At 54.3% G+C, this 26,312-nt stretch overlaps 9 protein-coding genes across 9 annotated transcripts; 4 read left to right on the forward strand and 5 right to left on the reverse strand.

Annotated features, from left to right (window-relative positions):
* Positions 1-466: 466 nt before the first annotated feature.
* On the reverse strand, positions 467-1,881 carry HMPREF1541_04492 (uncharacterized protein; the record flags this gene model as incomplete). The annotated part of the gene is made up of 5 exons (XM_008718837.1): positions 467-834; positions 882-1,595; positions 1,643-1,708; positions 1,761-1,774; positions 1,838-1,881. The coding sequence occupies 5 exons, from the start codon at positions 1,879-1,881 to the stop codon at positions 467-469; spliced, it is 1,206 nt and encodes a 401-aa protein (XP_008717059.1).
* A 468-nt stretch (positions 1,882-2,349) lies between these two features.
* Positions 2,350-6,537, forward strand: HMPREF1541_04493 (uncharacterized protein; the record flags this gene model as incomplete). Its single annotated transcript, XM_008718838.1, has 5 exons — positions 2,350-2,438; positions 2,488-2,527; positions 2,575-3,123; positions 3,178-3,528; positions 3,574-6,537. The coding sequence occupies 5 exons, from the start codon at positions 2,350-2,352 to the stop codon at positions 6,535-6,537; spliced, it is 3,993 nt and encodes a 1,330-aa protein (XP_008717060.1).
* Positions 6,538-7,017: 480 nt separating this feature from the next.
* HMPREF1541_04494 (uncharacterized protein) lies at positions 7,018-8,061 on the forward strand (the record flags this gene model as incomplete). The annotated part of the gene is made up of 1 exon (XM_008718839.1): positions 7,018-8,061. One exon carries the CDS (start codon positions 7,018-7,020, stop codon positions 8,059-8,061), a length of 1,044 nt encoding a protein of 347 aa, XP_008717061.1.
* Positions 8,062-8,264: 203 nt separating this feature from the next.
* HMPREF1541_04495 (uncharacterized protein) lies at positions 8,265-8,510 on the reverse strand (the record flags this gene model as incomplete). Its single annotated transcript, XM_008718840.1, has 2 exons — positions 8,265-8,330; positions 8,388-8,510. 2 exons carry the CDS (start codon positions 8,508-8,510, stop codon positions 8,265-8,267), a joined length of 189 nt encoding a protein of 62 aa, XP_008717062.1.
* Positions 8,511-9,201: 691 nt separating this feature from the next.
* HMPREF1541_04496 (serine/threonine-protein kinase bur1) lies at positions 9,202-11,163 on the forward strand (the record flags this gene model as incomplete). Its single annotated transcript, XM_008718841.1, has 1 exon — positions 9,202-11,163. One exon carries the CDS (start codon positions 9,202-9,204, stop codon positions 11,161-11,163), a length of 1,962 nt encoding a protein of 653 aa, XP_008717063.1.
* Positions 11,164-11,590: 427 nt separating this feature from the next.
* HMPREF1541_04497 (uncharacterized protein) lies at positions 11,591-13,105 on the reverse strand (the record flags this gene model as incomplete). Its single annotated transcript, XM_008718842.1, has 1 exon — positions 11,591-13,105. One exon carries the CDS (start codon positions 13,103-13,105, stop codon positions 11,591-11,593), a length of 1,515 nt encoding a protein of 504 aa, XP_008717064.1.
* Positions 13,106-15,492: 2,387 nt separating this feature from the next.
* Positions 15,493-17,872, reverse strand: HMPREF1541_04498 (uncharacterized protein; the record flags this gene model as incomplete). Its single annotated transcript, XM_008718843.1, has 6 exons — positions 15,493-16,080; positions 16,129-16,208; positions 16,258-16,783; positions 16,832-17,281; positions 17,337-17,646; positions 17,697-17,872. The coding sequence occupies 6 exons, from the start codon at positions 17,870-17,872 to the stop codon at positions 15,493-15,495; spliced, it is 2,130 nt and encodes a 709-aa protein (XP_008717065.1).
* A 2,110-nt stretch (positions 17,873-19,982) lies between these two features.
* On the forward strand, positions 19,983-22,394 carry HMPREF1541_04499 (uncharacterized protein; the record flags this gene model as incomplete). The annotated part of the gene is made up of 2 exons (XM_008718844.1): positions 19,983-20,033; positions 20,097-22,394. 2 exons carry the CDS (start codon positions 19,983-19,985, stop codon positions 22,392-22,394), a joined length of 2,349 nt encoding a protein of 782 aa, XP_008717066.1.
* Positions 22,395-23,887: 1,493 nt separating this feature from the next.
* On the reverse strand, positions 23,888-26,059 carry HMPREF1541_04500 (uncharacterized protein; the record flags this gene model as incomplete). The annotated part of the gene is made up of 1 exon (XM_008718845.1): positions 23,888-26,059. The coding sequence occupies one exon, from the start codon at positions 26,057-26,059 to the stop codon at positions 23,888-23,890; it is 2,172 nt and encodes a 723-aa protein (XP_008717067.1).
* Positions 26,060-26,312: the final 253 nt, after the last annotated feature.

Here is a 26,312-nt window from a genome sequence, read left to right on the forward strand (position 1 = left end):
GTTAAAGACTCACTGGCGTTGCACCCTGCATGCAGTCCCGCTACAGTAATTTCACCTCGAGCCTTGGACGCACCGTCGGCCGCTGCCACCGCGTACTTGGATCTGTAGGCTGCAGTAGTGTGTATGAACGCCAGATCCATGCATGCACGTTCTTGTTGGCCGAAAAGAGTACTTTTATTAGAGTAAACCCCCGTCATCTCAGTCTATCCACGTCGCGCCATATTGGTATTCATTAGTCCTAATCCGCTCAAAAACTAACGCCTGCGTGGGAAAGGTCCTCACCAGCAGCATCGGCTTCAGTGGTCTTGGTCGCCCAAGTTGCCAGTCCAGCTCTCTCTAACGCCCACGTATGCTGGGAAGAGGAATAAGCTATCAAGCAGAGTCATCGTGACCTCGACTCCGCCCCGTGCCGTGAGAGCATGCACATGTACAGTCGCCACCTCCTTCGTACCGTGATACTCGTAGTCTACTGGTTCTTGCACTCGGATGAGTTCTGCTGCGAACGAGGTTGGCCACCTTCCTCCTCCTCGTCATCGTCAGAATCAGCTTCCTCCTCATCCTCGTCGTCATCATCGTCATCATCGGCATACATGTCATCAGAGCCTTCCTCATACTCCTCGAACTGGAGAGCTTCGCCTGTGAACCAGTCGATAGCTCGGGGAATAAGCTTCTCCTTGATGTCCTCACCCAGCTGGTAGTCGAGCTCGAGGCGCTCCTCAATATCAGGCTCGACATCCTCCTCGTCATCATCGTCAGGCGCCGTGGGAGGGCTGAAGAAGTTGAAGAAGGACTCAGTGGGCACCGTCTTCTTCACGACGCGAGTTTGCTTGGTGTCTGTGCAGTATTAGTACTTGCTTGGCATAGTGCGGAACTAGACCTACTCTTGTTGCGCTGCTTCTTGCTCTCAACACGAACCGTCAGGTCCTTGCCAGCCTTCCAGTCGATCTTATCACCATCAGCGTGATCGTAGATGAAATCGCCACCATAGCCGTTCTCTTCCCGGTAATAATAAGTCTTGGTGATGGTCTTGTTGGTGAAGAAGTCATTGGCGGCAAAATCGAAGATCAGTCGGAAACCAGGCCGATCGAGGTACTCCATACGAACATCAGTCAGGTGGCGGAGGGCTTCCTCGTCGCGGTCGGTGATGAGCTCAGCAAGTGAGACCTGGTTCTTCATGGCAGATAGCCAGAATTCAGGAATACCCTTCGTGGGCTCGGCGGGCTCGCTGTCGTCCTTGTCGTCTGCCTTGTCGGCCTCAGCTTCTTCCTTCTCCTCATCCTTACCGGCTTCGATCTCAGCATCGGTGGGCTCCGTGTCGCCGTTGATGATTTTGGCGCGCTTCTCATACAGCGGGGTGAACTTGGCAAAGTATTTCTTCTCGAGTTGGAGAACCTCCTCTTGGAATTCGGCTTCGAGTTTTGAGTGGTCTTTCTGTATGCCCTTGAGACCGGTGACCCGACGGCGGACGGGAGCGGGCAGAGATTCAACGTAGCCAGATGACCGCCCAACAAGTGAGCTGAGTTTTGACTGCATCATGGACACTAGAGCAGGATTTTGCGCGAACAGAGAGGCGGCGGCAGCGCGATCAAGGTCCTCTAACTCGAGTGAGCACTTGGGGTTTTGTATTGAGAGGTGATTTTACCTTCAGCAATGCTTCCCACATTGGGAGCCTGAGCGTGAGATGAGATTGGGGCATTGTTGGCAGGAGCTGTCAATGTGTGAGCAATGCTTCCATCAAAGCCTTGATCAGGAATACATACTGTTCTGCGGAGTACTAGTGGGAAACGCCATGTTAGATGATCACATCCACTAATCAGTAGCAGGAAGAGAGACTTACGGGGCAGTCATATTGCCGCGACCTTTGGGGATTTCGGACGCCATGGTTGAGTGTTGAGGTACCAGTCAATGCGGCGGAACGGGACCAAGGGAATTGTTGAATGGAAAAGAATTTGATGTTCTCGGGTGTTTGGCGGACTTGCAGAAATGGCTCCAGATAGCAATCCCTGGTGGCAACTTTTGACACGTGTGAAGGGGCAAAAGGCTTACTTCGGCAGGGGGCACAGCTGACTGCTAAAGGAAAATTTGTGGTGGTAGGATATTGAGTTGGTGGTGAAAGATGGCGGCGGCGCTTCCTCCAAACCTGAACCCAGTGAGTCGCACTGAAATAAACCCCACCAATCCGGGCCCTAACCCTAGCAATCAGTTGGACAGTAGTACTTGCAAGTTGCTGGTAAATCTGAGTTGAGATCTGCGCGCCGCATTCTAGGTGGTGACGACGTCACAGTAACCTATGCCAGTATGCGATAACATCCGACAATACAGGTGCCGAACGAGGCGCAAGCAAACATAATGGACATACCAGATCGGCCCTCGTCGGCTCTGCAGCACCGCAGCAGCTCGGCGAGGAGGATGCACCGCAGGGACTCGAACATGAGCAGGTAAGTCGAGTCAACAGCATCATAGAGCTTCCTTAGTGACAGATGTCAGCGCCAGCTTCGTGTCCGAGGTGGAGATGGCAACAGACGAGGTGATTAACAACCCCAAGTCCAGCTGTGTCCCCACTAAGCAGTTCAGCCATTCTCAGGCCCAATATCTGAGAGCGTACCCACGAGTGTTACCGGTTTCGCATACCAACGTCCCCGTCAGCGACAAGGCTCGATCACGAGCTTCACATACTTTCAGGATGAGGGGGAATCGCCACAGTTCTCCGACGACGATGAGGCCGTCGTAGATATCAGCGACGAGGAAGATGGCTACGCAAATGGTCATGACCGAGACCTAGAGGCGCAAGACTCCCTGGCTCCCAGACGCAAGTCCTCCGGACGACAGCGGTCCTCCGTTGACGCACCTCTGCTTCGTCGCCATGACTCTGCCCGTAGCGACACACAAGAGTACGAGGAAGGTAGCGGCAACTTCAGCCAGAAACTTTACATTGAGGCTGAAGATCTCACCATGGTCATTGCCGGCTTTACAACCAGCTCCATAGGATACCTCGTGTATCTTATGATCTGTACTCTGACCGCCGGTATAGGCTACCTGGTCTTGCGATGGGCACCTCGATGGCGAATCCGTATAGTCGGAGTACCCGCGGCTCTTCGAAAATGTTCTTGGGTTGTGGTTGAGGTGAGCCCTGGTGTTATGTTACGGCGTTCGAGGCGGAAGGCTAAAGGTTATCAGAATCAATGGGGCGAGTTCACCATCCACGCTGTGGCAAATGAGGAGTACGGCTATGCTATGTCATCCGTCTTCAATCCACCCAGCAGGGAAAAGGGCAACGGCCACAGCTACTACGACGACCGCGACCTGAAGTTTCTCCGGTATCTCGACTACCGTTACATGAGACTGATCTATCATCCTCGAGAAGACAAATTTGTTCTGAACAATAACTGGTGGGATCCCCAGTGGAACGATGTCAAAGCCATGCGAGCTGGTCTCGACTCTGAAGAACGCGAGCCCAGAGACCAGGTCTTCGGCAAGAACGTGATCGAAATTGAGGAGAAGACCATTCCTCAGTTGCTTATGGACGAGGTAAGCACCCCTGTATACCTGTAGAACCCAGACTCATCACAGCAGGCTTTCCATCCGTTCTACATCTTTCAAGTGGCTAGCTTGATCTTGTGGTCTGCAGACGAATATTACTATTACGCCGCTGCAATTTTCTTCATATCCCTCTTCAGCATTACGACAACTATTGTTGAGACGCGTTCAACCATGAGACGTCTGAGGGAAATCTCGCGCTTTGAGTGCGATGTGCGCATCCTTCGCAATGGATTTTGGCGTGCCTCAACATCCGCAGATCTTGTCCCGGGCGACGTCTACGAGGTCTCGGACCCATCGCTGACTCAACTGCCTTGCGATAGTCTTCTGCTAGCTGGCGACTGTATCATCAACGAGAGTATGCTCACCGGAGAGTCGATCCCTGTGTCAAAAGTTCCGCTCATTGACGAAACACTTGCTTACATCGACCTCGGAGCTACCTCAATCCACCCCAGCATAGCCAGACACTTCCTCTTCTGTGGCACAAAAATCATCAGAGCTCGCCGTCCCCAAGACTCGGACGACGAGGAAGCAGTGGCGCTTGCCATGGTCGTGAGAACCGGATTCAACACTACGAAAGGCGCCCTAGTTCGGTCAATGCTGTTTCCCAAACCATCGGGTTTCAAGTTCTATCGCGATTCTTTCAGGTACATTGGCGTCATGGGCTGCATTGCGGGCATCGGCTTCATCGCTTCCTTCATCAATTTCGTCAAACTTGGCTTGGCCTGGCATCTGATCATTGTTCGAGCTCTCGATCTGATCACAATTGTGGTGCCTCCAGCATTGCCTGCCACACTCACCATCGGAACCAACTTTGCACTATCACGCTTGAAGAAGCAGCAAATCTTCTGCATCAGCCCACAAAGAGTCAACGTCGCCGGAAAACTTGACGTGGTATGCTTCGACAAGACTGGTACGTTAACAGAAGATGGACTGGATGTTTTGGGTGTGCGCCTCGTACAACACCCTGAGATTCGATTCGGCGACATACTTGAGGAAGCCCATGAGTTGCTGCCTCCAGCACCCTACGACCGAGATCCGACTATCGACTATCGTGTCAACAAGACGATGCTCTACACAATGGCCACCTGCCACTCTTTAAGATTGGTCGACGATGAGCTGATCGGCGATCCCTTGGACGTGAAAATGTTCGATTATACTGGCTGGTCATTCGAGGAAGGCTCGTCACGAACGGCTCATTACACCGAGCCTGGTGTGCACCAAGCCCCGCCTCCCGTTGCACGGCCGCCGCCGGGAATGCAGTACGACCTGGATGATGCGCAGGACAACGGGAACCCTGTGCCGGTCGAGCTGGCCGTCTTGCGCTCTTTCGAGTTCGCTTCTCACCTAAGGCGAGCAAGTTCCATTGTGCGCCAGAATGGGGATCCTGGAGCCAGTGTCTTTGTGAAGGGCGCCCCCGAAGTGATGAGAGATATTTGCACCCCATCTAGCATACCGTCAGATTTCGACGACCTGCTGAGCTACTACACTCACAAAGGCTTCCGTGTGATTGCCTGCGCTTCCAAATACCTGTCGCGTCTGAGTTTCTCGGAGCTTGAGAAGATGGATCGGTCCGAAGCAGAGTCTAGGTTACAATTGACCGGCTTCATCGTCTTCGAAAATAAACTCAAGGAAATCACAACCGAGATTATCGACGAGTTGAATGAGGCCAAGATCCGCAACATCATGTGTACAGGGGACAATATCCTCACTGCCATCAGCGTGGCGCGAGAATGCGACCTGATGAGCAGAGACGTTCACTGCTTCGTGCCACACTTTATCGAAGGCGACAAGATGGATCCGAAAGCGGTATTGAGCTGGGAAAGTATTGACAATTCCATTTACCAGCTCGAGTCTGAGACCTTGTTGCCGGCGGCAATTGCTGCTGAAAGCGATACAGCAGGACCGTACGACTCGATAGCTGTCGGCGATTACTGCCTGGCGGTCACTGGTGACGCGTTTCGCTGGATCATCGACTACGGTTCCACCGAGATACTGCAGCGGATGCTGGTCAAGGGCCAAGTATTTGCTCGCATGTCTCCAGATGAGAAGCACGAACTGGTGGAAAAATTGCAGAGCATTGATTACACGTGCGGCTTCTGTGGTGATGGAGCTAACGATTGTGGTGCGCTCAAAGCCGCAGATGTCGGTGTATCCCTGTCGGAAGCTGAGGCATCTGTTGCCGCGCCCTTTACAAGCCACGTCTTTGACATCTCTTGTGTGCCAACACTGATCAAGGAGGGGCGAGCAGCACTGGTGACGAGCTTCTGCTGCTTCAAGTACATGAGCTTGTACTCGGCCATCCAGTTCACGTCTGTCAGCTTTCTCTATGCGTCGGCGTCTAACCTTGGCGACTTTCAATTCCTCTTCATCGACTTGGCTCTGATCTTGCCCATCGCCATCTTCATGGGATGGACTGGTGCATATCCGCAGCTGAGCAAGAAGCGGCCAACAGCGAGCCTCGTGTCCAGGAAAATACTTGTACCTTTGATGGGCCAGATCATCCTTTGCATTTTGATCCAGGCCGTTGCTTTCGAAACGGTGCAGCAGCAACCATGGTACATTCCTCCACGCCTGGACAAGGAGAAGTCAAGCGTCGACAACTCGCAAAATACTGCCCTCTTTCTCGTTTCTTGCTATCAGTACGCCCTTTCCGGCGTGGTGTTATCCATTGGACCCCCATTCAGGCAGTCCATGAACACCAATGGGCCGTTCTGCGTGACGTTGGTCATTGCACTTTCGATATCACTGTACATGCTCTTGGATCCTGCTGAGTGGCTAGAAAGTTTCATGGATCTTACGGAAATGGAGTTGGATTACAAGCTATTCTTACTGGCGCTGGCTCTGGGCGGGTTTCTGCTCGCATACCTTCTGGAGCAATATGTGTTCCCCCGGTTGGCAAAAATGATCGGACGACTGAACAGAAAGGTGCGGCCTACACATCAGAAGAAGCGGAAACAGTACAAGGAGATTCGGGAAGAGATAGAGCTCGCCAAGTAGACGCGACGAGCGCATGCTGTACAATACAAATATATTCCGCTGTGGTGGAGGGCGACCCTGCCCAAAATACCACGATTAACAGAATCTGCAAACTTGAACTACATCATGGAATATCTGAGTGCTCTCTGACCGCAAGTCAACAATCTTCAGTTGTTGCCATGTTCCATTGCCTCGTTCGATGCGGCATCTTTTGTTTCTGAGTCTCGACGTCACGACTTGCGACTAGCGGCTACCATCCAAGTACTGTCCCAGACTCTTATACCACAAACTCCTGCTTCACTAGCCCCTCAAACCCTGTTGAAGCAGTGATTGGCTTGATTGCCTTGCATCGTTTACCCGGGGTCTCTGTTGTTGCCTGGCACTTGCTTTAGTCCTGTTCCGTGAAGTCTGAGGCGGGTCACCCGGTCTGGCCAGTGGCTATAGCATCGAAGAAAGATCACCATCACCAAGGCACTTTCACTCCAGGGATCAGCTATCAGCATGGCGTCTGCGTCTCAACCCTCGACCTGGACAGACACTGTTCTTGACGGTGGCTATCTCCCCCATGCTCTCATTCGCATCGGCATCCGACGACAGCTGGCGGATCGCATCTCCCTCATCGCCAGCACGTCGCTTGCTGCCGAGTATGAGCGGAAGATGGCGTTCGTCGACGCCCTTCGAAGCCGGCCCATCGCCATTCACACCGATGCGGCCAACAGTCAGCACTATGAGGTCGGCACGTCGGTCCTCGCGGGGATGCTTGGCACGCGCATGAAGTATTCCAGCTGCTTGTATCCCACGGGCAAAGAAAGCTTGGCCCAGGCGGAGATTGCCATGTTGGAGAGCTACGCGGAGAAGGCGGATATTCGGGACGGTCAGGAGATTCTGGATTTGGGTTGTGGCTGGGGCTCTGCGACGCTGTACCTGGCTGAGAAGTTTCCGGGGTGCACGGTGACGGGGTTCAGCAACTCGCGGACACAAAAGATGCACATCGACTCTGAAGCCAAAAGGAAAGGGCTGGGCAATGTCAAGGTCATTACGGGGGACGTGGTCGACCATGAGTTCGAGGCGGACAAGTACGATCGGGTGGTGAGCATTGAGCTCTTCGAACACATGAAGAACTACCAGCTGCTCATGGCCAAGGTCGGCCGGGCACTGAAACCGGGCGGGAAGCTCTTCGTCCACTTCTTCTGCCACAAGACCTCGCCGTACGATTTCGAGGACGGCTGGATGAGCACGCATTTCTTCACCGGTGGCACCATGCCGTCTGCGGACCTGCTCTTGTTCTTCCAGGACGACCTCCAGATCCGGAAGCAGTGGTGGGTCAGTGGCACGCACTATGCCAGGACGTGCGAAGACTGGTTGAGCAAGATGCTGAAGGAGAAGAAGGCGGTGTGGGCTGGACTGGAGGAGACTTATGGGAAGGAGGGCGCGCAGATTTGGTGGAATCGATGGCAGGTCTTCTATATGGCTTGTGCCGAGCTGTTTGCGTACAATGGTGGCGAAGAGTGGGGTGTCACGCATTATCTGTTTGAAAAGAAGTGAACATGGCAATGGGAAGGAAATGATATAGAGCTTGGTAGACATTGTGGATTGAAACCGCGGCGTCGCCGTTCAGCTTCAGCCGATGCTCTCATTTCGTAGCCGTGTCTCGGAATATGCGCCGTTATCGTTCTCGACTAGGTACATGTCGACTGTCGAGCAGCGTATGCATCATGCTTTTCTCTTTCGCTTCGACTCCCACAAGCTCAATGGTCCCAAGGATGCTTCCATCCAAGCAGCGCGGGGCCGTCCTTCTTCGCGCGGTAAAACAGCTGCAAAGCTCCGAGTCAGCTCCTGGGTCTCGTTTCTGCTTCGGTTCGTGGACCTACAAAGAACCACATGGCGGCACCGAGGCCGGTGGCGGCGAATCGGTAGAAAGGGCGTGCAGCTGCGATCTGGCCAACGGGGTGGTTGCCCTTCCAAGTGGTCTTCCCTCCCGCTGATTGCGCCATGTTCTGAGAAGGAGCTGCGTCAGATGAGGGTTGTGCGCTATTCGGCGGCGGGGCGGCGGGGTTTCGACGTACCTTTGTTGCTGGCAGGCAAGGCGGGCGTTAGGACAGAGTGCAAAGGGAAGCTCGAGCGATTGTGCGCGTGGTGTAGAGTGCAGCAGGGGTCCAAATCGAAGTCTGAATTGCCCATCTCGACGGCTGCTGTGACACGGGGCAGACCCACCATTTCCCGCGTTTCCTATTGGCCTGATCCCCGTTGCGTTCTTTGGGCCTCTTCAAGATCATGATCGATGCCCGGCGCCCGCATTCAACTTTCATCTGCTTGCGCTCTTTGAATGACAAGTTACACTACGCCATCTCGATCCCATCTGCCAGGAACCTCCGCTCGGCATCCGTCACAAAAATAAAACCTTTCATCGTGTGCGACATAAACGCGATACTCGTCCAAGTGCCCGATCTCCCAACCGTCCAACCCGCGGACAGTACAACCACGTGTATTCCAAGACCATTACACTATCCCATGACGCACTTAGCATAAACCCGATGGCCTCTTCATTCACGCGACTAAGCCGCATCTCAAACGCCAAACCATCGCCACATTGCAGACCAAGGTCGAAATCCTCTCGCGATACTTGAGCGGCCATAACAGCATTCTGCGCCGAGTGCGCTCGGCCCCCCTCCTCGTTGCACCAGCATGGCAACTTCCTCTGACAAGCCCCCGAACAGTCTCGAGACTCTCGACGATGGCCGCCCACGATTTCATGGCTGTTCCAGGATCCAGCAGTACGACTATATCTGCAAACTGGGTGAAGGCACTTTCGGCGAGGTCTCCAAAGCAAAGTCAAAAAGGACCGGTCAGGTCGTGGCCTTGAAGAAGATTCTTATGCACAACGAGAAGGATGGCTTCCCCATAACAGCCTTGCGAGAAATCAAACTGCTCAAACAGCTGGATCATCCCAATATCTTGACTCTGGTCGAAATGGCCGTGGAGCGGCCGAAGAATGCGGCCAAAAAGACCAGCATGTTCACCGTCACGCCCTACATGGATCACGACTTGTCTGGCTTGCTGGAAAACCCCAATGTACACTTTACAGAACCTCAGATCAAGTGCTACATGAAGCAACTGCTGGAAGGCTGTGCGTATTTACACGAGAACAGAATCCTGCATCGAGATATGAAGGCTGCCAATCTGCTCATCAACAACTCGGGACTCTTGCAGATTGCTGACTTTGGTCTGGCCCGACCCTACGACGATGAGCCACCGAAGCCAGGTCAGGGCGGCGGCGAGGCCACTCGAGAGTACACCACATTGGTCGTGACCAGATGGTATCGGCCCCCGGAGCTTCTTCTCCAGTTGCGACGATACACTACCGCCATAGACATGTGGGGAGTAGGCTGTGTTTTTGGCGAGATGTTCAAGGGCAAGCCGATTCTTGCAGGCAACTCGGATCTGCATCAGGCCCAACTCATCTTCGGCCTCGTGGGAGCCCCCACTGATGAAACGATGCCGGGTTGGCGAGAGCTGCCAGGTGTGGACGGCACAATCGAGTTCCCGCCACGTCCCTCCACACTGCGAAGGGAGTTTCGAGATCAGAGCAACCTTGCCATTTCTCTTCTCGAGGAGTTTCTGCGACTTGACTGGCGAAAACGGATCAATGCCATTGATGCACTCGAGCATCCGTACTTCCATACTGAGCCTCTTCCTGCTCGACCAGGTGATCTGCCTACGTTCGAAGACTCTCACGAACTTGATCGAAGGAAATTCCGCGATCAAAAGAACAAGCCTCCTCCAGCACCGGCCGGTGGCGACGTCGGTGTTGGGCCGCAGGGCGAGTGGGGAATCAATGGGAGACCTTTGCCTCCGGACCAGAGAGGTGGTCGCCCGCCATACGCTAATGGCTACGGCAGACGACATGATAGAGGTCCAGGACGCGATAGAGGTGGTCATCATCCCCCAGCCGACCACCGACACGGCCCTCGAGATCCTCGTGATCACCCAAGGGATCGAGACCACCAGCGTCATCCAGGCCCTCCACCAGATTCATACGCTAGGAGACCTCCGCCTCCAGCTGAAGGCCTTCCCCCACGACCACCTCCACCTCGTGATGATCCTTATCGAGATCAGTACCACCAAGCCCCTCCACCTTTCCGGGACGACGATCGTGGGCCACCGGCTCGTATCCCTCCCGTCCACGTTGACCGCCGCGTTCCACCCGGCCGAGGTGGCCCGCGTGACGCTTTCGCACCCGACTACACTCGCACCGACCCCAATCGCCGACCCCGAAATGACCCCGATCATCCTCGTTACGCTCCCGCCCGTCGGAACTCTCGCGAGTATGTAGAGCCAATCCGCTATGATGATATACCACCACCACGCTACGGAGCCGGTCGGCGTGGCTCAAGAGACTACGATGAACCCCCGACGAGGTACGACGACCGTCCGCCACCACCAAGGAGAGGCTCGAATGATTACGACGACGGTCCCGTGAGATACCATGAGCCTCTCCCTCCACGAGGCAGGCCAGAAGGCCCGCCAGATCATTACGATAGACGCCGGAGTCGCAGTCCTCGGGGCCGCGACTGGGATCGTCCACCAAGGGACCGAGACCGGGACCGGGAATATGACTACGAGAGAAGAGGCGATTATCGGCGCTAGCGACGCTGAATTTGACGTCTCAAAGGAGACAGTACGCAGCGAATGGAGATTTTGGAGATTTTTTCTTCTTCCAAAACTGTAAAAGATCAAGGGAGATGACAACAACAGCAGCATTGGCGCTCTCGAGAGATTCATTATCAGGGTTTGGCATTAGCGGGATGGACGAAGGAGAAGAAGAACAAGAGGTTCTGCTTATACCCATATCGACTAGAGCCTGTTTTGGTTCTCCCTTGAGATGAGCCTGAGCCTGAGCCTGAGCTTCGAGCGCTCAAAGTGGCTTGCTAAGGCCCAGGCCAGGCCATGGTCAGGCCATGGTCACCTCTCTAACTCTTTCGCCAAACGAGACACACGTATACGATGATAGACCGTCTTCTGATTTCCTTTCTACCTTCCCCTGCTGCTGCCGCCGCTGCCACTGCCATTGGTCTTACTTGAAGCCCGCAAAGAGGTCGTCGATTGCGTTGCCTTTTCCTTTGGTCTTGCCCTTGGTCTTGCCTTTGCTCTTGCCTATGCTCTTGGTCTTGGTCCTGGTCTTGCCTTTGCTATTGCCTTTGATGTTGGTCTCGCCCATTATCGACCCCGTGTAATCCTCCCTCTGCTCCTTCTGCCGCTGCTGCCGCTGCTGCTTCTTGCTCGACTTTGGCCTCCCCAAGAGCTTAACTCCATGTCCGTCCTGATCTCTGGGCCCAGTCGACTTGTCCTCGCTATACTTCACGGCTACCGCTGTGCTCCCATCGTGTGGCTGACTTGCATCTGCCGCGCCTGCTGGTCTTGCGGGTCGGAACTCCGCATCGCCATCCTCCCTAAGTCGTCCCGTGCTGTAGGTCCCGCGCGGCTTGACGTGCTGCGGCGGCGCATGTACATGGGCCTGATGAGCAGTAGTAGTAAGGCCAGATCCCTCAGCCGCCGCGCCGGAGCTCCCCGCAGAGGGATCTGCCGAGTCAATTTCATCGTCGCTGAAGGCGGCGAAAGGCGAGGAGGCTCGTATCTCCTGGTCGATGTCGGCTTCGTGGGCATCGTGCACTTCGACGTCGGAGTCGGCGGTGGCGCCATGTTCGATCTTGCTGACAGGTCTACTCGCCAGCTTGTGCCAGTCCGCATCGCCAGTGTCGGCCTCTTCTCGTCGCTGCACCACCTGCCCAGTATCCTCTGCCCGTCCATCCTCATCGTCCTCTGCCGCCTGTCGTGTCGTAAGTAGGACACCACGCCCGCCATCCGCCCGAGCCTCCATCTCCGCCACCCTCTCCAACGGCCCACCCACAAGCGCCCTCACATCCGCCAAAACCCCCATCAAAACCAAGCCTATCCCCGCAAACTGCCCATCCCCCACAAGCCCACTCACCGCGACCGACGCACCAGGCAGGACCCTTTCCCGCACCCACCCTTCCACCTCGCCTTTCCGCTCCTCCAAAATCCCCTCCCTCTCAAACCGCCTCCTCACCTCCCTTGCTCCCACCCCCATATCCACCCCTACCCCCGCACCAGTGTCTCCTCGCCCACCATACCGTAACTCAAAGAGCTCGACCTCCAACCTCAGCAATTCCGCCACTCGCCGCCTGAGGAGGTTGAGCCACTTGAACCACAGCTGTGCGCGATGCTGGTTCTTGTTGCGCGCGTGCAGCGTCGCGAGCAGCGAGGTGATGGCGTGGAGCCGCTTTAGACGGTCTGCGGCTGGAGCAGCGGCGGCGGCGGCGGCGCTGTTTAGAGTTGTGCCGCTGGTGTCGGTGACGGAGGGTTGGAGCGTCGGGAGGTGGTGCCGCGGCCGCGGGGGATGCGGGAAGAGAGTGATGCGTTTGGTGGGACTGATCTTGCGGCGTTTGGGCGCTGGTGGTTGAGGCCGTGATGGAGGTTTTGGTTTCGATGGGTTGGCGGTGCCAAATCTGGGTCGTGGCGCGGAGGCGGCTTTTGCATTGGGGTTTGGTCGCGTTTTTGTGTTTGACATTTTTGTTTTCTTTAAACGCTGGCAGATGTGGATCAATAGCATGTGACAATCAAAGGGAAAAGTTGAGAGGAAAAATGAGAGTCTGACATTTGAGGCAACGAGAAGGCGGCCTCGACGCCTGCCAAGAATGGATATTAGTGGGTCCTTGGTACAGCGCTACCTTGTATATATACTCCAGCTCCTTGGGCAGGCTGGCTGTGTAGTGGCGACGGTATCAAAGCGGACTCAAGACGCTTCGTCTGGCTGTCGCTCCTGGTGTGGAGTTAAGTATCCCTTCCTAGCAAGCCCCAGCTGCCAGTAAAATACCTTGACCAGCAGTAGCTGTACCATTATCCTTTCAGAGTAGCGGTCCCGTGCGTGTATTTGCCCTGTCACCAATCTTCAGCATGCAAGGACGGAAAGGGCTCCTCTTCGAGCTCTCTTCGCGTTATCTCGCTATATGTGGCCGCCCTCCCAGCGGGGGTCCATCGCTGACCCTGCTGATCCATCATCCTGCGGCTGGCACTTTGCCGTAGCTGCGACGTCCAACGTTACGCCGCTGGCGAGTCCTCGTAGAGTGGAATGAACTCGGAGCTCAAGATTTCCAGAAGAGCTGTGTCTTGTTCGCGTGGCAGCATCGGTAGGGGCGGGCTAGAGTGTAGCGATGTGAGCTAGAACTGTGTGCCCAATGTGTGTAGCTTGTGACGGTGTAGGTAGCGAATAGTGGTTCAAGCCAGGAATGGTTGGGTTGCAATTGGGTATCCGGTGGATCGCTGTCCGGAGATCGGGCTAGTCGAGGTGGACTGGCGGGCATTAGGTGATGAGGTTCAGCAGGAAGAAGTGGGTTGATTTGGCCAGGCAGGGATCAAGCCTTGAACCCACGGTGCTCTATAGCACCCGCGAATAGCACCTTTGCGAAGCATGCTGCAGATGTTGACCTTCCCTGCCGCGGGTCTTGACCACGGTAGAAAGTCATAAGCTTGTAGCCTGCCTCTGTCTTACTGCTGTGGGTCTCGCGCAGGGTCACTTGCGTCTCTCCAAAGCATTGCTCTCACACAAGAGCCCTAACTTCTGCTTTAAGACGTTGTACGGGAACGAGACTCACGATAACCAGGTTTCGTAGGCGAACCTAGCCGAGAATCTGGGGGATTCGACTTTCTACCACGGGTGGCCTCTATCCATGCCCTTAGCCCTTGTGGAAGCGAAAGCCTCAACCGGATCTCGTGCTTTCTGAAGTCCGCCTGGCCGAAAAGTACAGCCTTTCGGTGCTCAAAGTCTTGTATCTCCTCATCAGGCTGCTCTTGAACCTGTTTCTTGAACCCATCTCTTAAGTCAACCATTTACTTCTCCAGAAACAATTTCTAGGCAGGCCATGGGTCAGGTATGTTGGTGTCACAACGTCGGTAGGCGAGGAATCGGGGCCAGGAAAGGACGATTGGACTGAAGAGGACTCCACAAGATTTCTTTCGGACCGTATCTGGAGGATCGTTCTCGGATAAGGGCATCCTCTGCGTGAGTGAGGTGTAGTGCAGGAAACCGCATCCACAGGAGGGGACTCTGTTTCGAAGTAAAGCCGTAGAGGCGGAAATGTGCAAGATTCTGCTCACGGGAGGTCAGAACCGCTTGCGGCTGTCGTAACGCGTGGGAAGCATGACTTAGCTTCTCTTTTCGAGTAAAGCGATGGATTGATCCAGGAGAAGGGAGAGGAAAGCTAGGTGAGATCTCGCTTTGACACCTACATTGCTTGCTTCAAGGTCAACTTCTATGGATGAATAGGCACAACATGACGGCGATGGAGTTCACATTCAAAGAAGAGACAGAAGTTTAGCTCAATTGATTTGCCATTGCAGTATCTACAATGAACTGCCGGTATTGCACACAATGGTACAACCGTACATCATGAACAAACAGTTTTCTCTTCGACCTTGCCTTGAACATTGGTCGGAAATCTCAATCCATCTGAGACTCTGTTTTTTTTTTTTTCAATTTCTGATGTTTTCTCAAATTCAAGCAGCTCTCAATTCTGTGGAATTGATTATGATGTCGTGGCTTGATGTTACACCCGTAGTGCACATGTTTGTCGAAAGCTGACGCCAGACACCGTTGCTTTTCCGTAAAACAGATGATGGGGACAAAAAATTAATGGCGGGATAGGGGAAATCCAGGCGATGATTTCAAAGTACACAACGTCAAGAAGCCAACGAGTTGCTGGATCAAGTCGTCCTGCCTCTGAGTCAACCACCAAGACTCATGGACTGCTCAACAAGTCCCTGAATGTCGAATGCCGAATCCAGTGGCAATGCCGAGAGCCTCAATGCTGCCAGTGCAGAGAAGGAAATGGGGGGTACTGGGGGAAGTATGCCAAAGGCTGGTGCATGCCTCGAGGAAGGTCAAGGCCACGTTGAAGCTCAAGCTCTGCACCTGGAGTGCCTCGATCGAACTGAGATCGACGACGGCGTTGCTCTTCTCGATAAGCTTGTCCTTGTCTGGGAGCAAACAATCCTGTGAGAACGTTTATTAGCAAAATGCTGACAGGATTTGGAGGTGTGCAGAGATGTCTCACAGGAGCGACGGAAGGGGTAGTAGGCACGACCGTCCTGACGGGCACGACGCATCGCAGAGGTGGAAGCGAAGACGTCATCATCAGTGTCAACCGCCACGTTGCCAGAGCCAGGGTACTGGGCATCAGGGGTGGGGGGAGGTGTATAGATGGGAGCTCTCGAGCGAGCAGGAACAACGTGAGGAATGTGCATGGCAGTTGCACGAGCTGGGGCAGCGTAGTGACCACGACGACGTCCATGAGGAGGACGAGGCGCAGATAGCTGAACAGTGGGGTAACGGGACCGATGACCACGAGGAGGCTTGGAAGCCTTGGAAGGGTGGAACAAACCAACGGTCTCAGCGTTCTCGACGGAACGACGCATCTTCTGGAGGTTGTCTGGCACGGGGAATGGCTCCTCGGTTCCAGCACGGGCATCGGGGTGCACGAAGAACAACTGTACAACGGTTAGCATCACATTCACCAAAATTTTCAGAACACGTACTTTTGGACGATAGTCAGGGTGCTCAAGCAGAACCGATGAGTTGCGGAACTTCTGAATCAAGTTGACACGGTCTTGAATCGCTGCTGCTCTGTCAGTAAAAGTAGTGGAACGGTTACTGAGAATACTTACTCGCATAAGAAATCTCAGCAACCTTGTCAGAGTGGAACATGGTCCAACGGCGACCTTGACGAGCGCGCGCGAATGGAACGATGGACTGCGCATCGCGAAAGTTGATGAAAGCATAGCCGACATTGCAGTTGTTGGCAAAGTCGATACGTAAGTAAGCAAAGTCGTAGTTGCCGAACGAGGTCGTATCAAGCATGGATTTGAGCTGGTGGCAGTCGACACGGTTTGGGATGTTGCGCAGCATGACGGTGGTACGACAGTCTTCACCGTTCTCAATGGCAAAGACGTCAACGCGGTTGTCAGCTCGAACGTGTCGACCAGGACGACCATCAAATTCGTGAGCCAAAGGGTCAAAAGAAGGAGTGCCGAATGCAGGAGCGTTGGCTGGCAGGATGCTTCGACCAGTCAAGCTCACTTGACCAGAGGTGGCGAGGGAAGGACCACTGTAGCGGGACGAAGAACCTGGAGAAGTAGACGCGGCGTTGTAAGCAAGGTCGGGCTCAAATGGCTGGATGCGAAGCTCAAGATCCTAAAGATGTGTAAGCATGAAGAATGATGAGACCAATGATTGACTCACATCCTGGCGGATGATACCAGATTCCAGAGCATAGTCACGCGCGCGGATGTTGAGAAACTCAACGCGAAGCTCGCGGCGACGAACTTGGTAAGAGGGCAGCACGTCGATGGTTTTGATGACCCCGAACCAGGTGGACAAGGCCGCCTTGACACGCTCGCGGATGTCTTGGTCTCTCATGGGCTTGTTGATCTCATCCCAAAGAACCGTCACAGCCAGCTCGCCGTCGTGGTTAGACACAGTGCTATCGTCAAGGCCACAGAAGCGAGCCACAGCTTTGGGGGTGTAGAAGTACACCGAAGCACGGTCAAGGTTGAGGCGCAGTGCTCGGCAAGCCATCTCAGCCAAGTTAGGAATGTCAAAACTAATGACGAATTGCGCAGGAGCATCTCGCTGGTCGGGGACCATGCCTGGATAGACGATGCGGAAGGTAGCCTCGTGGATACCAATATCCTGAAGCTTGAATTAGCATCTATCCCGATGCAATGGTGAAGAAGGATCGATATACCTTGATGAGGCGCTTGGCACGCTCAACAACAGAGAACTGCGACTTGACGAGAAGAGCTCGCTTGGGCTCACTAGCATCGCTGGTGAAGGAACCGTTGCGGACGGTCGAAGCAGTGGGCAAGCCACCAATGGTGGGAGCAACGTTGTTGGTGCGGTATTGAGCAATGCTCTCTTGACGGGGAACAACAGTCAAAGCTGGGCTGGGAATGGCTCCTGGAACGAAAGAAGTGGCGACAGGGGACAAGCCAGAGACCTTAGAGCCTTGAACACCAGCAGAAGTAGGGTCAAGGAAGGGGTCCTCGGAACGGGAACTGTGTCTGCATTAGCTGTTGCATCTTTGGAGCGTGGATGTTGGAGCTACGCAGTAGTCTTGACAGACAAGCCGGACATGGCAGAAGCAAGCTTTGAATCAGAATCAGGAGCCTTGCTGGCGCCGTTCTGACGGACCGAGGCGGTCAAATGAGTGGCGGGGGTGCTCAGAGTGGTCTCGTCCTGCGAAGCAGGAGAGCTTGAGGGGAGAAACGAGCGTTCGCCCATCTTGAGGTTTGGACTGGTCATAAGTTAGTCATTGAAACCCAAATAGGATGAAGAAAGATTGTGAATGCAACAGAAGGTAAACATTGGCTGAAGTTAGTCAATATTGGACTGGTGATTGGTGACCATTGAAGCAGTCTTGACGGCGACAACGACTTGCAGCCATCGTAACCATCAGAACAGCAGCTCTGATGATCGTTCTGTTAAACTGAGATGCTGCAGCTGTCACCAATACGTTGTGAGACACACTGGTGTTGCTGATGATGCTATGTTGATGGAATGCTCGACTCCAAATCGAACTCACCTGAACTTTGGTTCGGTCTAAAGCTGTGCCTTGGGGCAGTCGGGGTGGATGAGGAGGAAGGAACGACTGTGGAAAGTGCTTGAAGGAGGAACGTTTGGTAAAGAAAGTGAGGGTGGGAGGAAGAAGAAGGATTTGAGCACAAAAACTTGGGAGTCTTAAGTATTCTGGGCATTGGGAAGGATCAAACTTGCCAAGGGCTCGCGACCACTGCTCAGCACGTGGGATCAGGCCAATTACAACGCGTTCTGAGCCGGGACTGACGCGATGAGGGGGGGTGGGGGGTCGGTGCCTGCCATGGGGGCGTTTGCGTGGGCAGGGGAGGGGTTGGAAGAAGCCACGAGACGCGAGAGACGCGTCAAGAGCTGCACTCGGGATGAGAAGACCAGTGCTTAATGTAGAGAATGCATGGATAGTGCCTGAGAGTGCTGAAGCACTGGTTATGGTTGCATCCTAGGAAGTCCCACTCGTTGACCATGGCTCGCACCGGCGCGGAGAATTGCTTCCAGCGTCAATCGGGCAGGTTACCATGCATGCATACATCACCAGCCTGCTTTGGCAACTTTGCGAGCCCACAAGAGCGATGCCAGACCAGGATCTTAGCGATTGATGTAGCCATTGATGACAGACGTCGGTTCAAGCTGGACGCTCTGCAGGCACCGTGCACCCTTAGCCCCGAGTCAACACCGAGTCTTTACCCAACAACCATCCTGGGCAAGCATTGGGTGCCAGTACTCAATGCTCAAAAGCCGACGTCGACCAATGCATCGTTGTACCCGCATCAACGACCTCAATCAGACAGCATTGAAATAGACCACCAGATCAATTTTGACTGCTTGATCCAGATCATTGTGGGCTGATGACAGGCTAAAAAGCTCGGCTTGCATTGTCGATGATAGTAGCAAGAACGTGTGGCCAAAAATTGCAGGGACTGCGCAATGCATTGATTTTTCACAGGAAATGAGACTGCGCAATGCTTCAGGATTTGCACTTAGATTGATCTGCGCAGTGACTTGGCGAATTGATAGTGACTGAGAGACTGTGTAGTGACTGGGAGCTGCATAGTGAAAGGGGATAGTGTAGTAGTGCATTGGGACAATGCAGTGACTTGGGATCGCGTGGTGAATTGGACTGCCCATCAGGCAGTGAAAGCTTGGCTCGCGCTTCACTTGCATTAACGGCCTGGCAACAAGTTCCAGGCATTGTCATTGCTGCATGAGTACAACCTCATCCGCAATCCACAGCCCTTTCACCGGGCCTCATTGACCTTGCGGACACCAGCAACCCAGCAGTCATCTTTCGCCTCGATTGCTTCGGATCAGCCAATCACATGCTCCAGATCAATGCAAGACCTTTACGACTGCTGGCTCTACCGCTGCCCCAGCCATACGGTCCTCGGTCATCCCAAACGAAGGGCACCGCCGTGGAGTGAAGTCGTTATTGCCTCCCTGTCAGTGCCTGTCAAACTATTCCTCTCTGAGAATAGCTTCGATCCTCGCTGATGAGGCTGAGCGGGAGAGACAAGGCTGTGTGGAGCTTGCACGTGACCTAGTGTTTCGGGCGCCTCGACCTCATCAGGCGCAAGTGAGGAAGCTCGATATATGGCTCGATCGCAAGCCACTCAACAGCTGGCTTTTCGGGTAGGAGACGATCGCAGCTGGGGCCAGTGAGTATCTGTGGCCCTGTTTTAAGTTTCTTCGAAAGGGACGTCCGGTCGGTGCAGCCTCTCCGAACCCCCTGGATTGACGACCAGCTCGCGGGGCGGGCAAGGCGGTGCTCGTTGGAAAGTCCTCCTCCCAGGTCGTGAGCAAAATGCCGTCGGTTGCGAAGCCGCGGAGCGATCCCGCAGCGGTTTTGAAGCAGGTACGTTGAGACTAGGAAGCGGGCCGAATCTGGAGGGCAGGGTGGCTGACTTGGCAACAACAGATCATCATATCACCGTCAGATGCAGATTATGTCGATCAGCTGATACCATCCTTGAAGGAAGCCAGCTACAGCAACAAAACCTCTCGGCTGTTGGGGATCCTCTCAGATTTCGCGAGCGACAGGGAGGCTGAGATCGAACGCCAGTGCAACGCTAACCACCAAGAATTCGTCAACTCGGTCAATCAGTTGCTGCGGATACGCGAAGGTACCGTCAATCTGACAAATGAAATCCTGGACCTCAATCAGTCAATTCAAGGTAGTACTGAGAAACTTGTCGAGCAAAAGAAGGCTCTAGTGGAGTCGCGCGGAGTTCGTCAAAATATTGACGAAGCAAGTCAGTCCTTACAAGATTGTCTTGAGGTTTTACGCTTAGCCAATCAGGTGCAAGAGCTGCTCGACAAGAAGCAGTACTATGCAGCTTTGCGAGCCTTGGACGAACTGCAGAGCGTGCACCTTCGCAATGTCAGCCATTACAAGCTGAGCGAACTGATCCAGCAGTCTGTGCCCGAAACCCAGAAAAAGATCGCGAATGAGGTCATGAAAGATCTCAACACGTGGTTGTTTCGCATTCGAGAAATCTGCCAGTATCTTGGAGAGCTCTCTTTCTACCACACTGATCTCCGCAAGCAGCGGCAAAATGAGCGTGCCGAGAAGAGTCCGTACTTGTCACAATTCAAGCTCAACTCTGCGCTCGAGCTGGTGGCCGATGAAAGTGAAGAGTACGATTTGCTCAAGAACGACGATCTAGAGATTGATTTCACGCCTCTGTTTGAGGCCCTGCACATTCATCGTTCGCTCGACATGATGGAAAAGTTCAAGGCTGACTATGCAACCAACCGGAAAGGCCAGCGAGATCTCATACTAGCAGAGCCTGTCACCCTGGTGGAAGAGGATCTCTCGACATTGCACAACATGCTGGAAAATATATCAGGCTTCGCAATCATGGAGCGAGCAACAATGAAGAAGGTGCCTGATCTTCGGACGTCGACTGAAGTTGATGAGCTGTGGGATTCGCTTTGTCAGCGATCGATTGCGGCAATGACTAAAACGCTGCACCAGGTCGACAACGCAGAGCACCTCCTCAACATCAAGAACCTGATATCTCTGTTCATTCAGACAATGAACTCCTTCAACTACAACACTTCTATCATCTCCAACTTCCTACTGGTCCTGTTCGACCGCTATGCTGAGCTGCTCAAGCAGCGCTTCTCGGAAGATTTCGTTGAGATCGTGTCAACCGATGACTACATGCCAATGCCAATTCAGAACGCCGAGGAATACGAAAAGGTTGTCAATGTGAGCTGGTATACTCCTGATCGACCCGTCGATCAGATGACGTTCCCGACGGTCTTCCCGTTCTCACAGATGTACCCACTCTGCTGTATCGACATTCGCAACTTTCTCAACCAATTCTACTTCTTCTCCGACACCGAAGCGCCTACCCCAAATGCCTTGTCTACTACAATAGATGCACGACTCCGCACATCTCTTGACGATCTGCTGACGAGCAAAGTTTGTGCTTCTTTGGTCAGCAAACTGTCATCTCAGTACCTCGGACAAGTTGTACAGATATTGATCAACCTCACGCACTTTTCAACCGCCTGTACCGAATTGGAGACACTGCTGTCAACGATACCTTCACAGCCCTCGAGCAATGTCCCAAGCCTCACACTCGCCGCAACGGCACAATTCACCACGCATCAGAAGACGGCGGAGAATCGCATTTTCGAGCTTGTCAACCTCAAGGTCACAGATCTTATCGACACTGCCGACTATGAATACACGACTCGCCAAGCACCGTCTGAGCCAAGCTCATACATCATGACTCTCACCAACTACTTGTCAAATATTTTGACCACTGTTCTACTGTCTTTGCCTACCGAGCTGAAGGACCTAATGCTCTTCAACGCCATCTCGCATACTGCATCACAAATCCTTGCGCAGCCGCTGTCTCCCGATGTTACCAAGATTACATCTCTTGCAGTCAAGCAGCTTTCAATGGATGTGCAGCACTTTGCCGACTACGTTAGGACGCTCCCGAACAATCTCATCCTTCTCGAATCTCTCGATGAGCTGACACAGACCATTGCGCTAATGGCGACGGATCAGCCGGAGGAGTTCTATGATATCAGCCTGCGAAACAAGAAATACGGCGCTGTAGATCCGCTCAAGGGCCCGCAGCTACTAGAAAAAGTCGTGCCAGCTACTGAGATAAGCCCAACCGGCAGAGAGTCCAGTGGCACTGCAGGTGGCAGAATGGCTGCATTCCAGCAACGGTTCATGCAAGGTGGAAGATGAGCTTTCGAATGGTGTCTTTGGATGCAGCGCGCACCTGAGGATAATGCCATGTACAGGCTCGGGCCTGTTTACGGGCTGTGCCTCCTTTGAATTGAATCTTTTCGGACTCCTCTCTATGAACAGCTTTTTGGAGTTGATGCTCATGCTTATTACTTTTGAGCTGCATTACCTTAGGCTCGAAATCCTCACCGACACTCTCTTGTTGGCACACGCCTGTCTCTTCCTCCATCTTGGCGCACCGATTGTGTCTTATTGCGCAATCATTGTGCATAACTCAACTTGACTACAAAGCAAATCACAGTCCACATAATTCACGGCTGCGATCAAGTGACCACCTGCTTTTACTACCTGAGCAACTCCTGTTTCAGTGAATCGAAGCGCAACCCAGCACCCCATCGATCCCAAGCTCCAAACCTTTCTACTCAGAACATGGCATCCCATGGCAAACGCCGTATGTCTCTCGACCACCCCCCGACCTCTCCGACCTCCGCAACGAGCCATCGTTCCCCCCTTCGCAGCAAGAAGCCCAAGCTCTCCTCCCCACCCGATCACCCGACCCTGCAGACCCACACAGCTTCGACGTTCAACTACCTTGCTCTGCCTGCCGAAATCCGCGCCGTGATCCTCGCTCTTGTCCTAGAACATATTGCCCTCCAAGTGATCACTCTCGGCGATAACGACCCCCACTTCACCAGCCCGCTCCTCCCACTGCTCCTCATCAACAAAAACGTCAATTCCGAAGTTCGCCGCATCATCGCCAAGGAGTTTTCTCTGGCGACCCAAAGAGGCTGCCTCACCATCCGCGTCATATTCTTCAGATCTGCTTCCGATCGACTCGCGTCCGAGGAGTCAGACGTCCGGTGGGGGATGCGCCAAGAACGTCACTGGCCGGTGCTGGTGAAGCGGGAGATCCGCAGATTGACTCGTTCCACGCTCTCGCCGAAGGTAGTGGTCCCGCTGGAGTTTCGTGGGGGGGTCCAGGTTTCTCTGTGGGAGCCGCTTAGCCGTCACGACTGAGTTGGGACGCATGACAAGACCAGTCTGGAAAGGGAGAGAGAGATAATGCTTGGTCCGTGTAGGAGAGTGGTCACTGGCAAAGGATATTCACGAAAAGGGATGGGGAAGAAGCGATAGTGAATTATCCAGTGATCAAATGAATCTCACCGGGATCCTTGATACTGCAGACGCCCTCAAGCATTAGTGGTCGATTCGACGGTGACTGGCTCGCACTCATAGCTTAGGCCCGAACTGAATGACCTGGCCTTCGAAATACTCTGTGTAGCCTTTGATCTCTTCGTTTGTTTGCGCTTTGCTTGCTTTCAATCTAACCCCATTCGAACCGGTGACTCCGACAGCATAGACATCCTCGGCTCGACCAACTTATGGGAGTAATCACAAGCCTTGTTTTCAACACATCTTTAGCAGCACACGCTGAGTTGAAGGGAGAGAACCTCCTCGGCCGTCATGCCTCAAATATCACAGAGTCAAGCACATTAGGTCTTGACACCAGGACATAATCTCAAGCACGACAGAAGCTCCTCGACCTTGAGCCTCACCACCGCTTGCTCAACGTCGTCCACTCCAACACCCACAATGACATCGTCCCCTAGAAACCCCGTGCCCAACGCCGACAAATGCTCAGCGTCGTCACCCTCCTCACCCGCAGCGGCATCCACCACCGACCCAGGCCTCCACGCCCAAGCCACGCTCGTCGTATAGGTGAACATCGAGCCTCCCTGGCCCTTCTCCACATCCTCCGTCTCCGACAGCAATCCATTTTCTTCCCTCCCCCAAGGCCTCACAACCTCCCCCGCAAAAGCTAATGGATGCTTCCCCACAGCCAGCACGCGAAAAGGATACATCCCCTCGCACACCACGGCCCACCGCTCGTAGCGCTCCGGCATGCCGACCGCGTTGCTGAACTTGCGATGCACGACGCCGAAGTGTACGGCGCGGCCGTCGCGCGTCCAGTCGCGGGGGCTGCCGGGGCAGCTGTCGTCGCCCGCACTGCCGGTGGCGTTAAGATGAATGCTCCCATCGGTGCTGCCGCGGCGGTGGCAGAGGATCAATTTGAGCGCGGGACTCGATTGGTGGAAATGTCCGGGCTTGCCAGTTGGATCGAGAAAGTCGGCGGTTTGCAGGCAGGGGCTTTCGTCTGGGGAGGTGAGGTTCGGGGTGGTGTAGCCGTGGGAGAGGAGTTGGGCGACGGTGCGGCCGCCGTGGTAGGTCCAGCCTTGACGATGAGCGTCGGTGTTGTTCCGCGAGGGAACCGACGGAGGAAAAGAGCGCCTGATGGGCTGTGCGCTTACTATTGAGATGCTGTCCTGGCTCACGGTGTTGAGGTTGGCGGCATGAGAGCCCGTGGCCGATACGAGCCTGGAGTTGTGGGTCGGTGCTTGGACTGTGAGCTTTGAGCTTGTCTTAGACGTGAAATTAGAGAGGTTGAACATCGGCCACGGCATTGTGTCTGGCAGAAACGGGTGATGTCTAGGCATGCCCTCCCGATTGGTGTGTATCTCTTGGCCTGGTGTTGATTCGCCTTCAGCTTTACTGCCGTCAGGGCTGTTGGTTCTGTTCAACTCCCACTTCCCAAACCCTTCGTAGCTCATCCACGTCTCGCCATCGTGTCCGGGAAACCAGAGTATCCAGTTCTTCTCCACCTCATTCCTCTCACCCCATCTCGTCAACTCTGTCAGCGTCTCATATCTGAGCACCGGGGCTTGATACTTCCTCCCGCCAGCCACCTGCCGTGAAATTTTACTCACATCTCGCTTGACGGTGCTGACGCCCCCATCCAGACCGCCATCCACCTCCGGCGTCCTCCGCTCCATAACATCCCTTAATTCCGGCACCAGCACCCGCAAATCCATGATCCACAGGCCCACGCAGCCGTACGTACTCGCGCTATTGACGACAATCAGCGGCTCTCCCCGCCCCGACCACATGATGCGTGGGTCATGGAAGCCCGGTATATCTGCGAAAGAAGCCCACTCCCCAGTGCACCGCTTGGCGGGCGTAGGCGGGACATTCAGTCTTCTCGGTTCCGTCAGGCATCGTAAGCCACCTCTTCCGCCGAGGACTTTGACGTCGGAGGGTGTGCAGGGAACGGCGTCCGGCGGGGTGCGGCTGGGAGTGCTCGCTGGTTGAGGCAGGCAGAAGGTCGCGAGACAAGCGTGGGATTCTTGATGTAGACCGGGAGTGACGAGGCGGGTGACGAGGAGGTAGCGCGCAGCAGTGAAGGACGCTGCGTAGGAAGGTAGAGGGATGATTGTAGGGTTGAAGTGACGGACAGAGGGATGAGGCTCGGCCTCGGGAGGAGTGAGTGAGATGTCAAGGTGGGGACTGTGGACTCGAATGTGGCCGGTCTCAGGGTTGGGTTGAAGGCGGCATCGTAGCAGAGGCCGAAGGTGACGGATGGAGGTTGCTGTTCGGTCGCTGGGTGGGCGGTAGGAATGGTAGTAAGTGCTGATCAGACTCCTCTGGATGGGAAGGGACGGGTTCAGGCCTTCGCGCAATGGTAGACCCGTCTGTGTAGCGGCATATATGATCCGATCGACCAATGCTGCAGGGAGAGGAGGGTCTCCTAGCAGTTTGGCACAGCCAGTGAGGAGTAAGATGGCGGCGATACAGAGCAACGAGCGTGGCATAAGACGCCGCGTCAACATCGTGAAGCGAGATCGGGCATGGACGACAGTTTACTTACCCTCTCAAAAAGTCTTTGTCACCGGGAAGCAAGTCTGCAAAGGGGGGTGGGATTAGGCTGAAAAATGGAGGGTAGCAGCGGGATGTTCTGCTCGGGGAAGGGAACGAGGCGGAATACCTTGACTCACTTTTTGAAATCTGTTCTTCTGTACAAATGCTTCTGAATCATCCCATCGTAAACATGCTATCCCGTTCTTGATCATCGATGAATCCTTT

Source organism: Cyphellophora europaea (assembly GCF_000365145.1).
Source record: "Cyphellophora europaea CBS 101466 unplaced genomic scaffold supercont1.4, whole genome shotgun sequence".
In the NCBI taxonomy this organism is placed as follows: domain Eukaryota; kingdom Fungi; phylum Ascomycota; class Eurotiomycetes; order Chaetothyriales; family Cyphellophoraceae; genus Cyphellophora; species Cyphellophora europaea.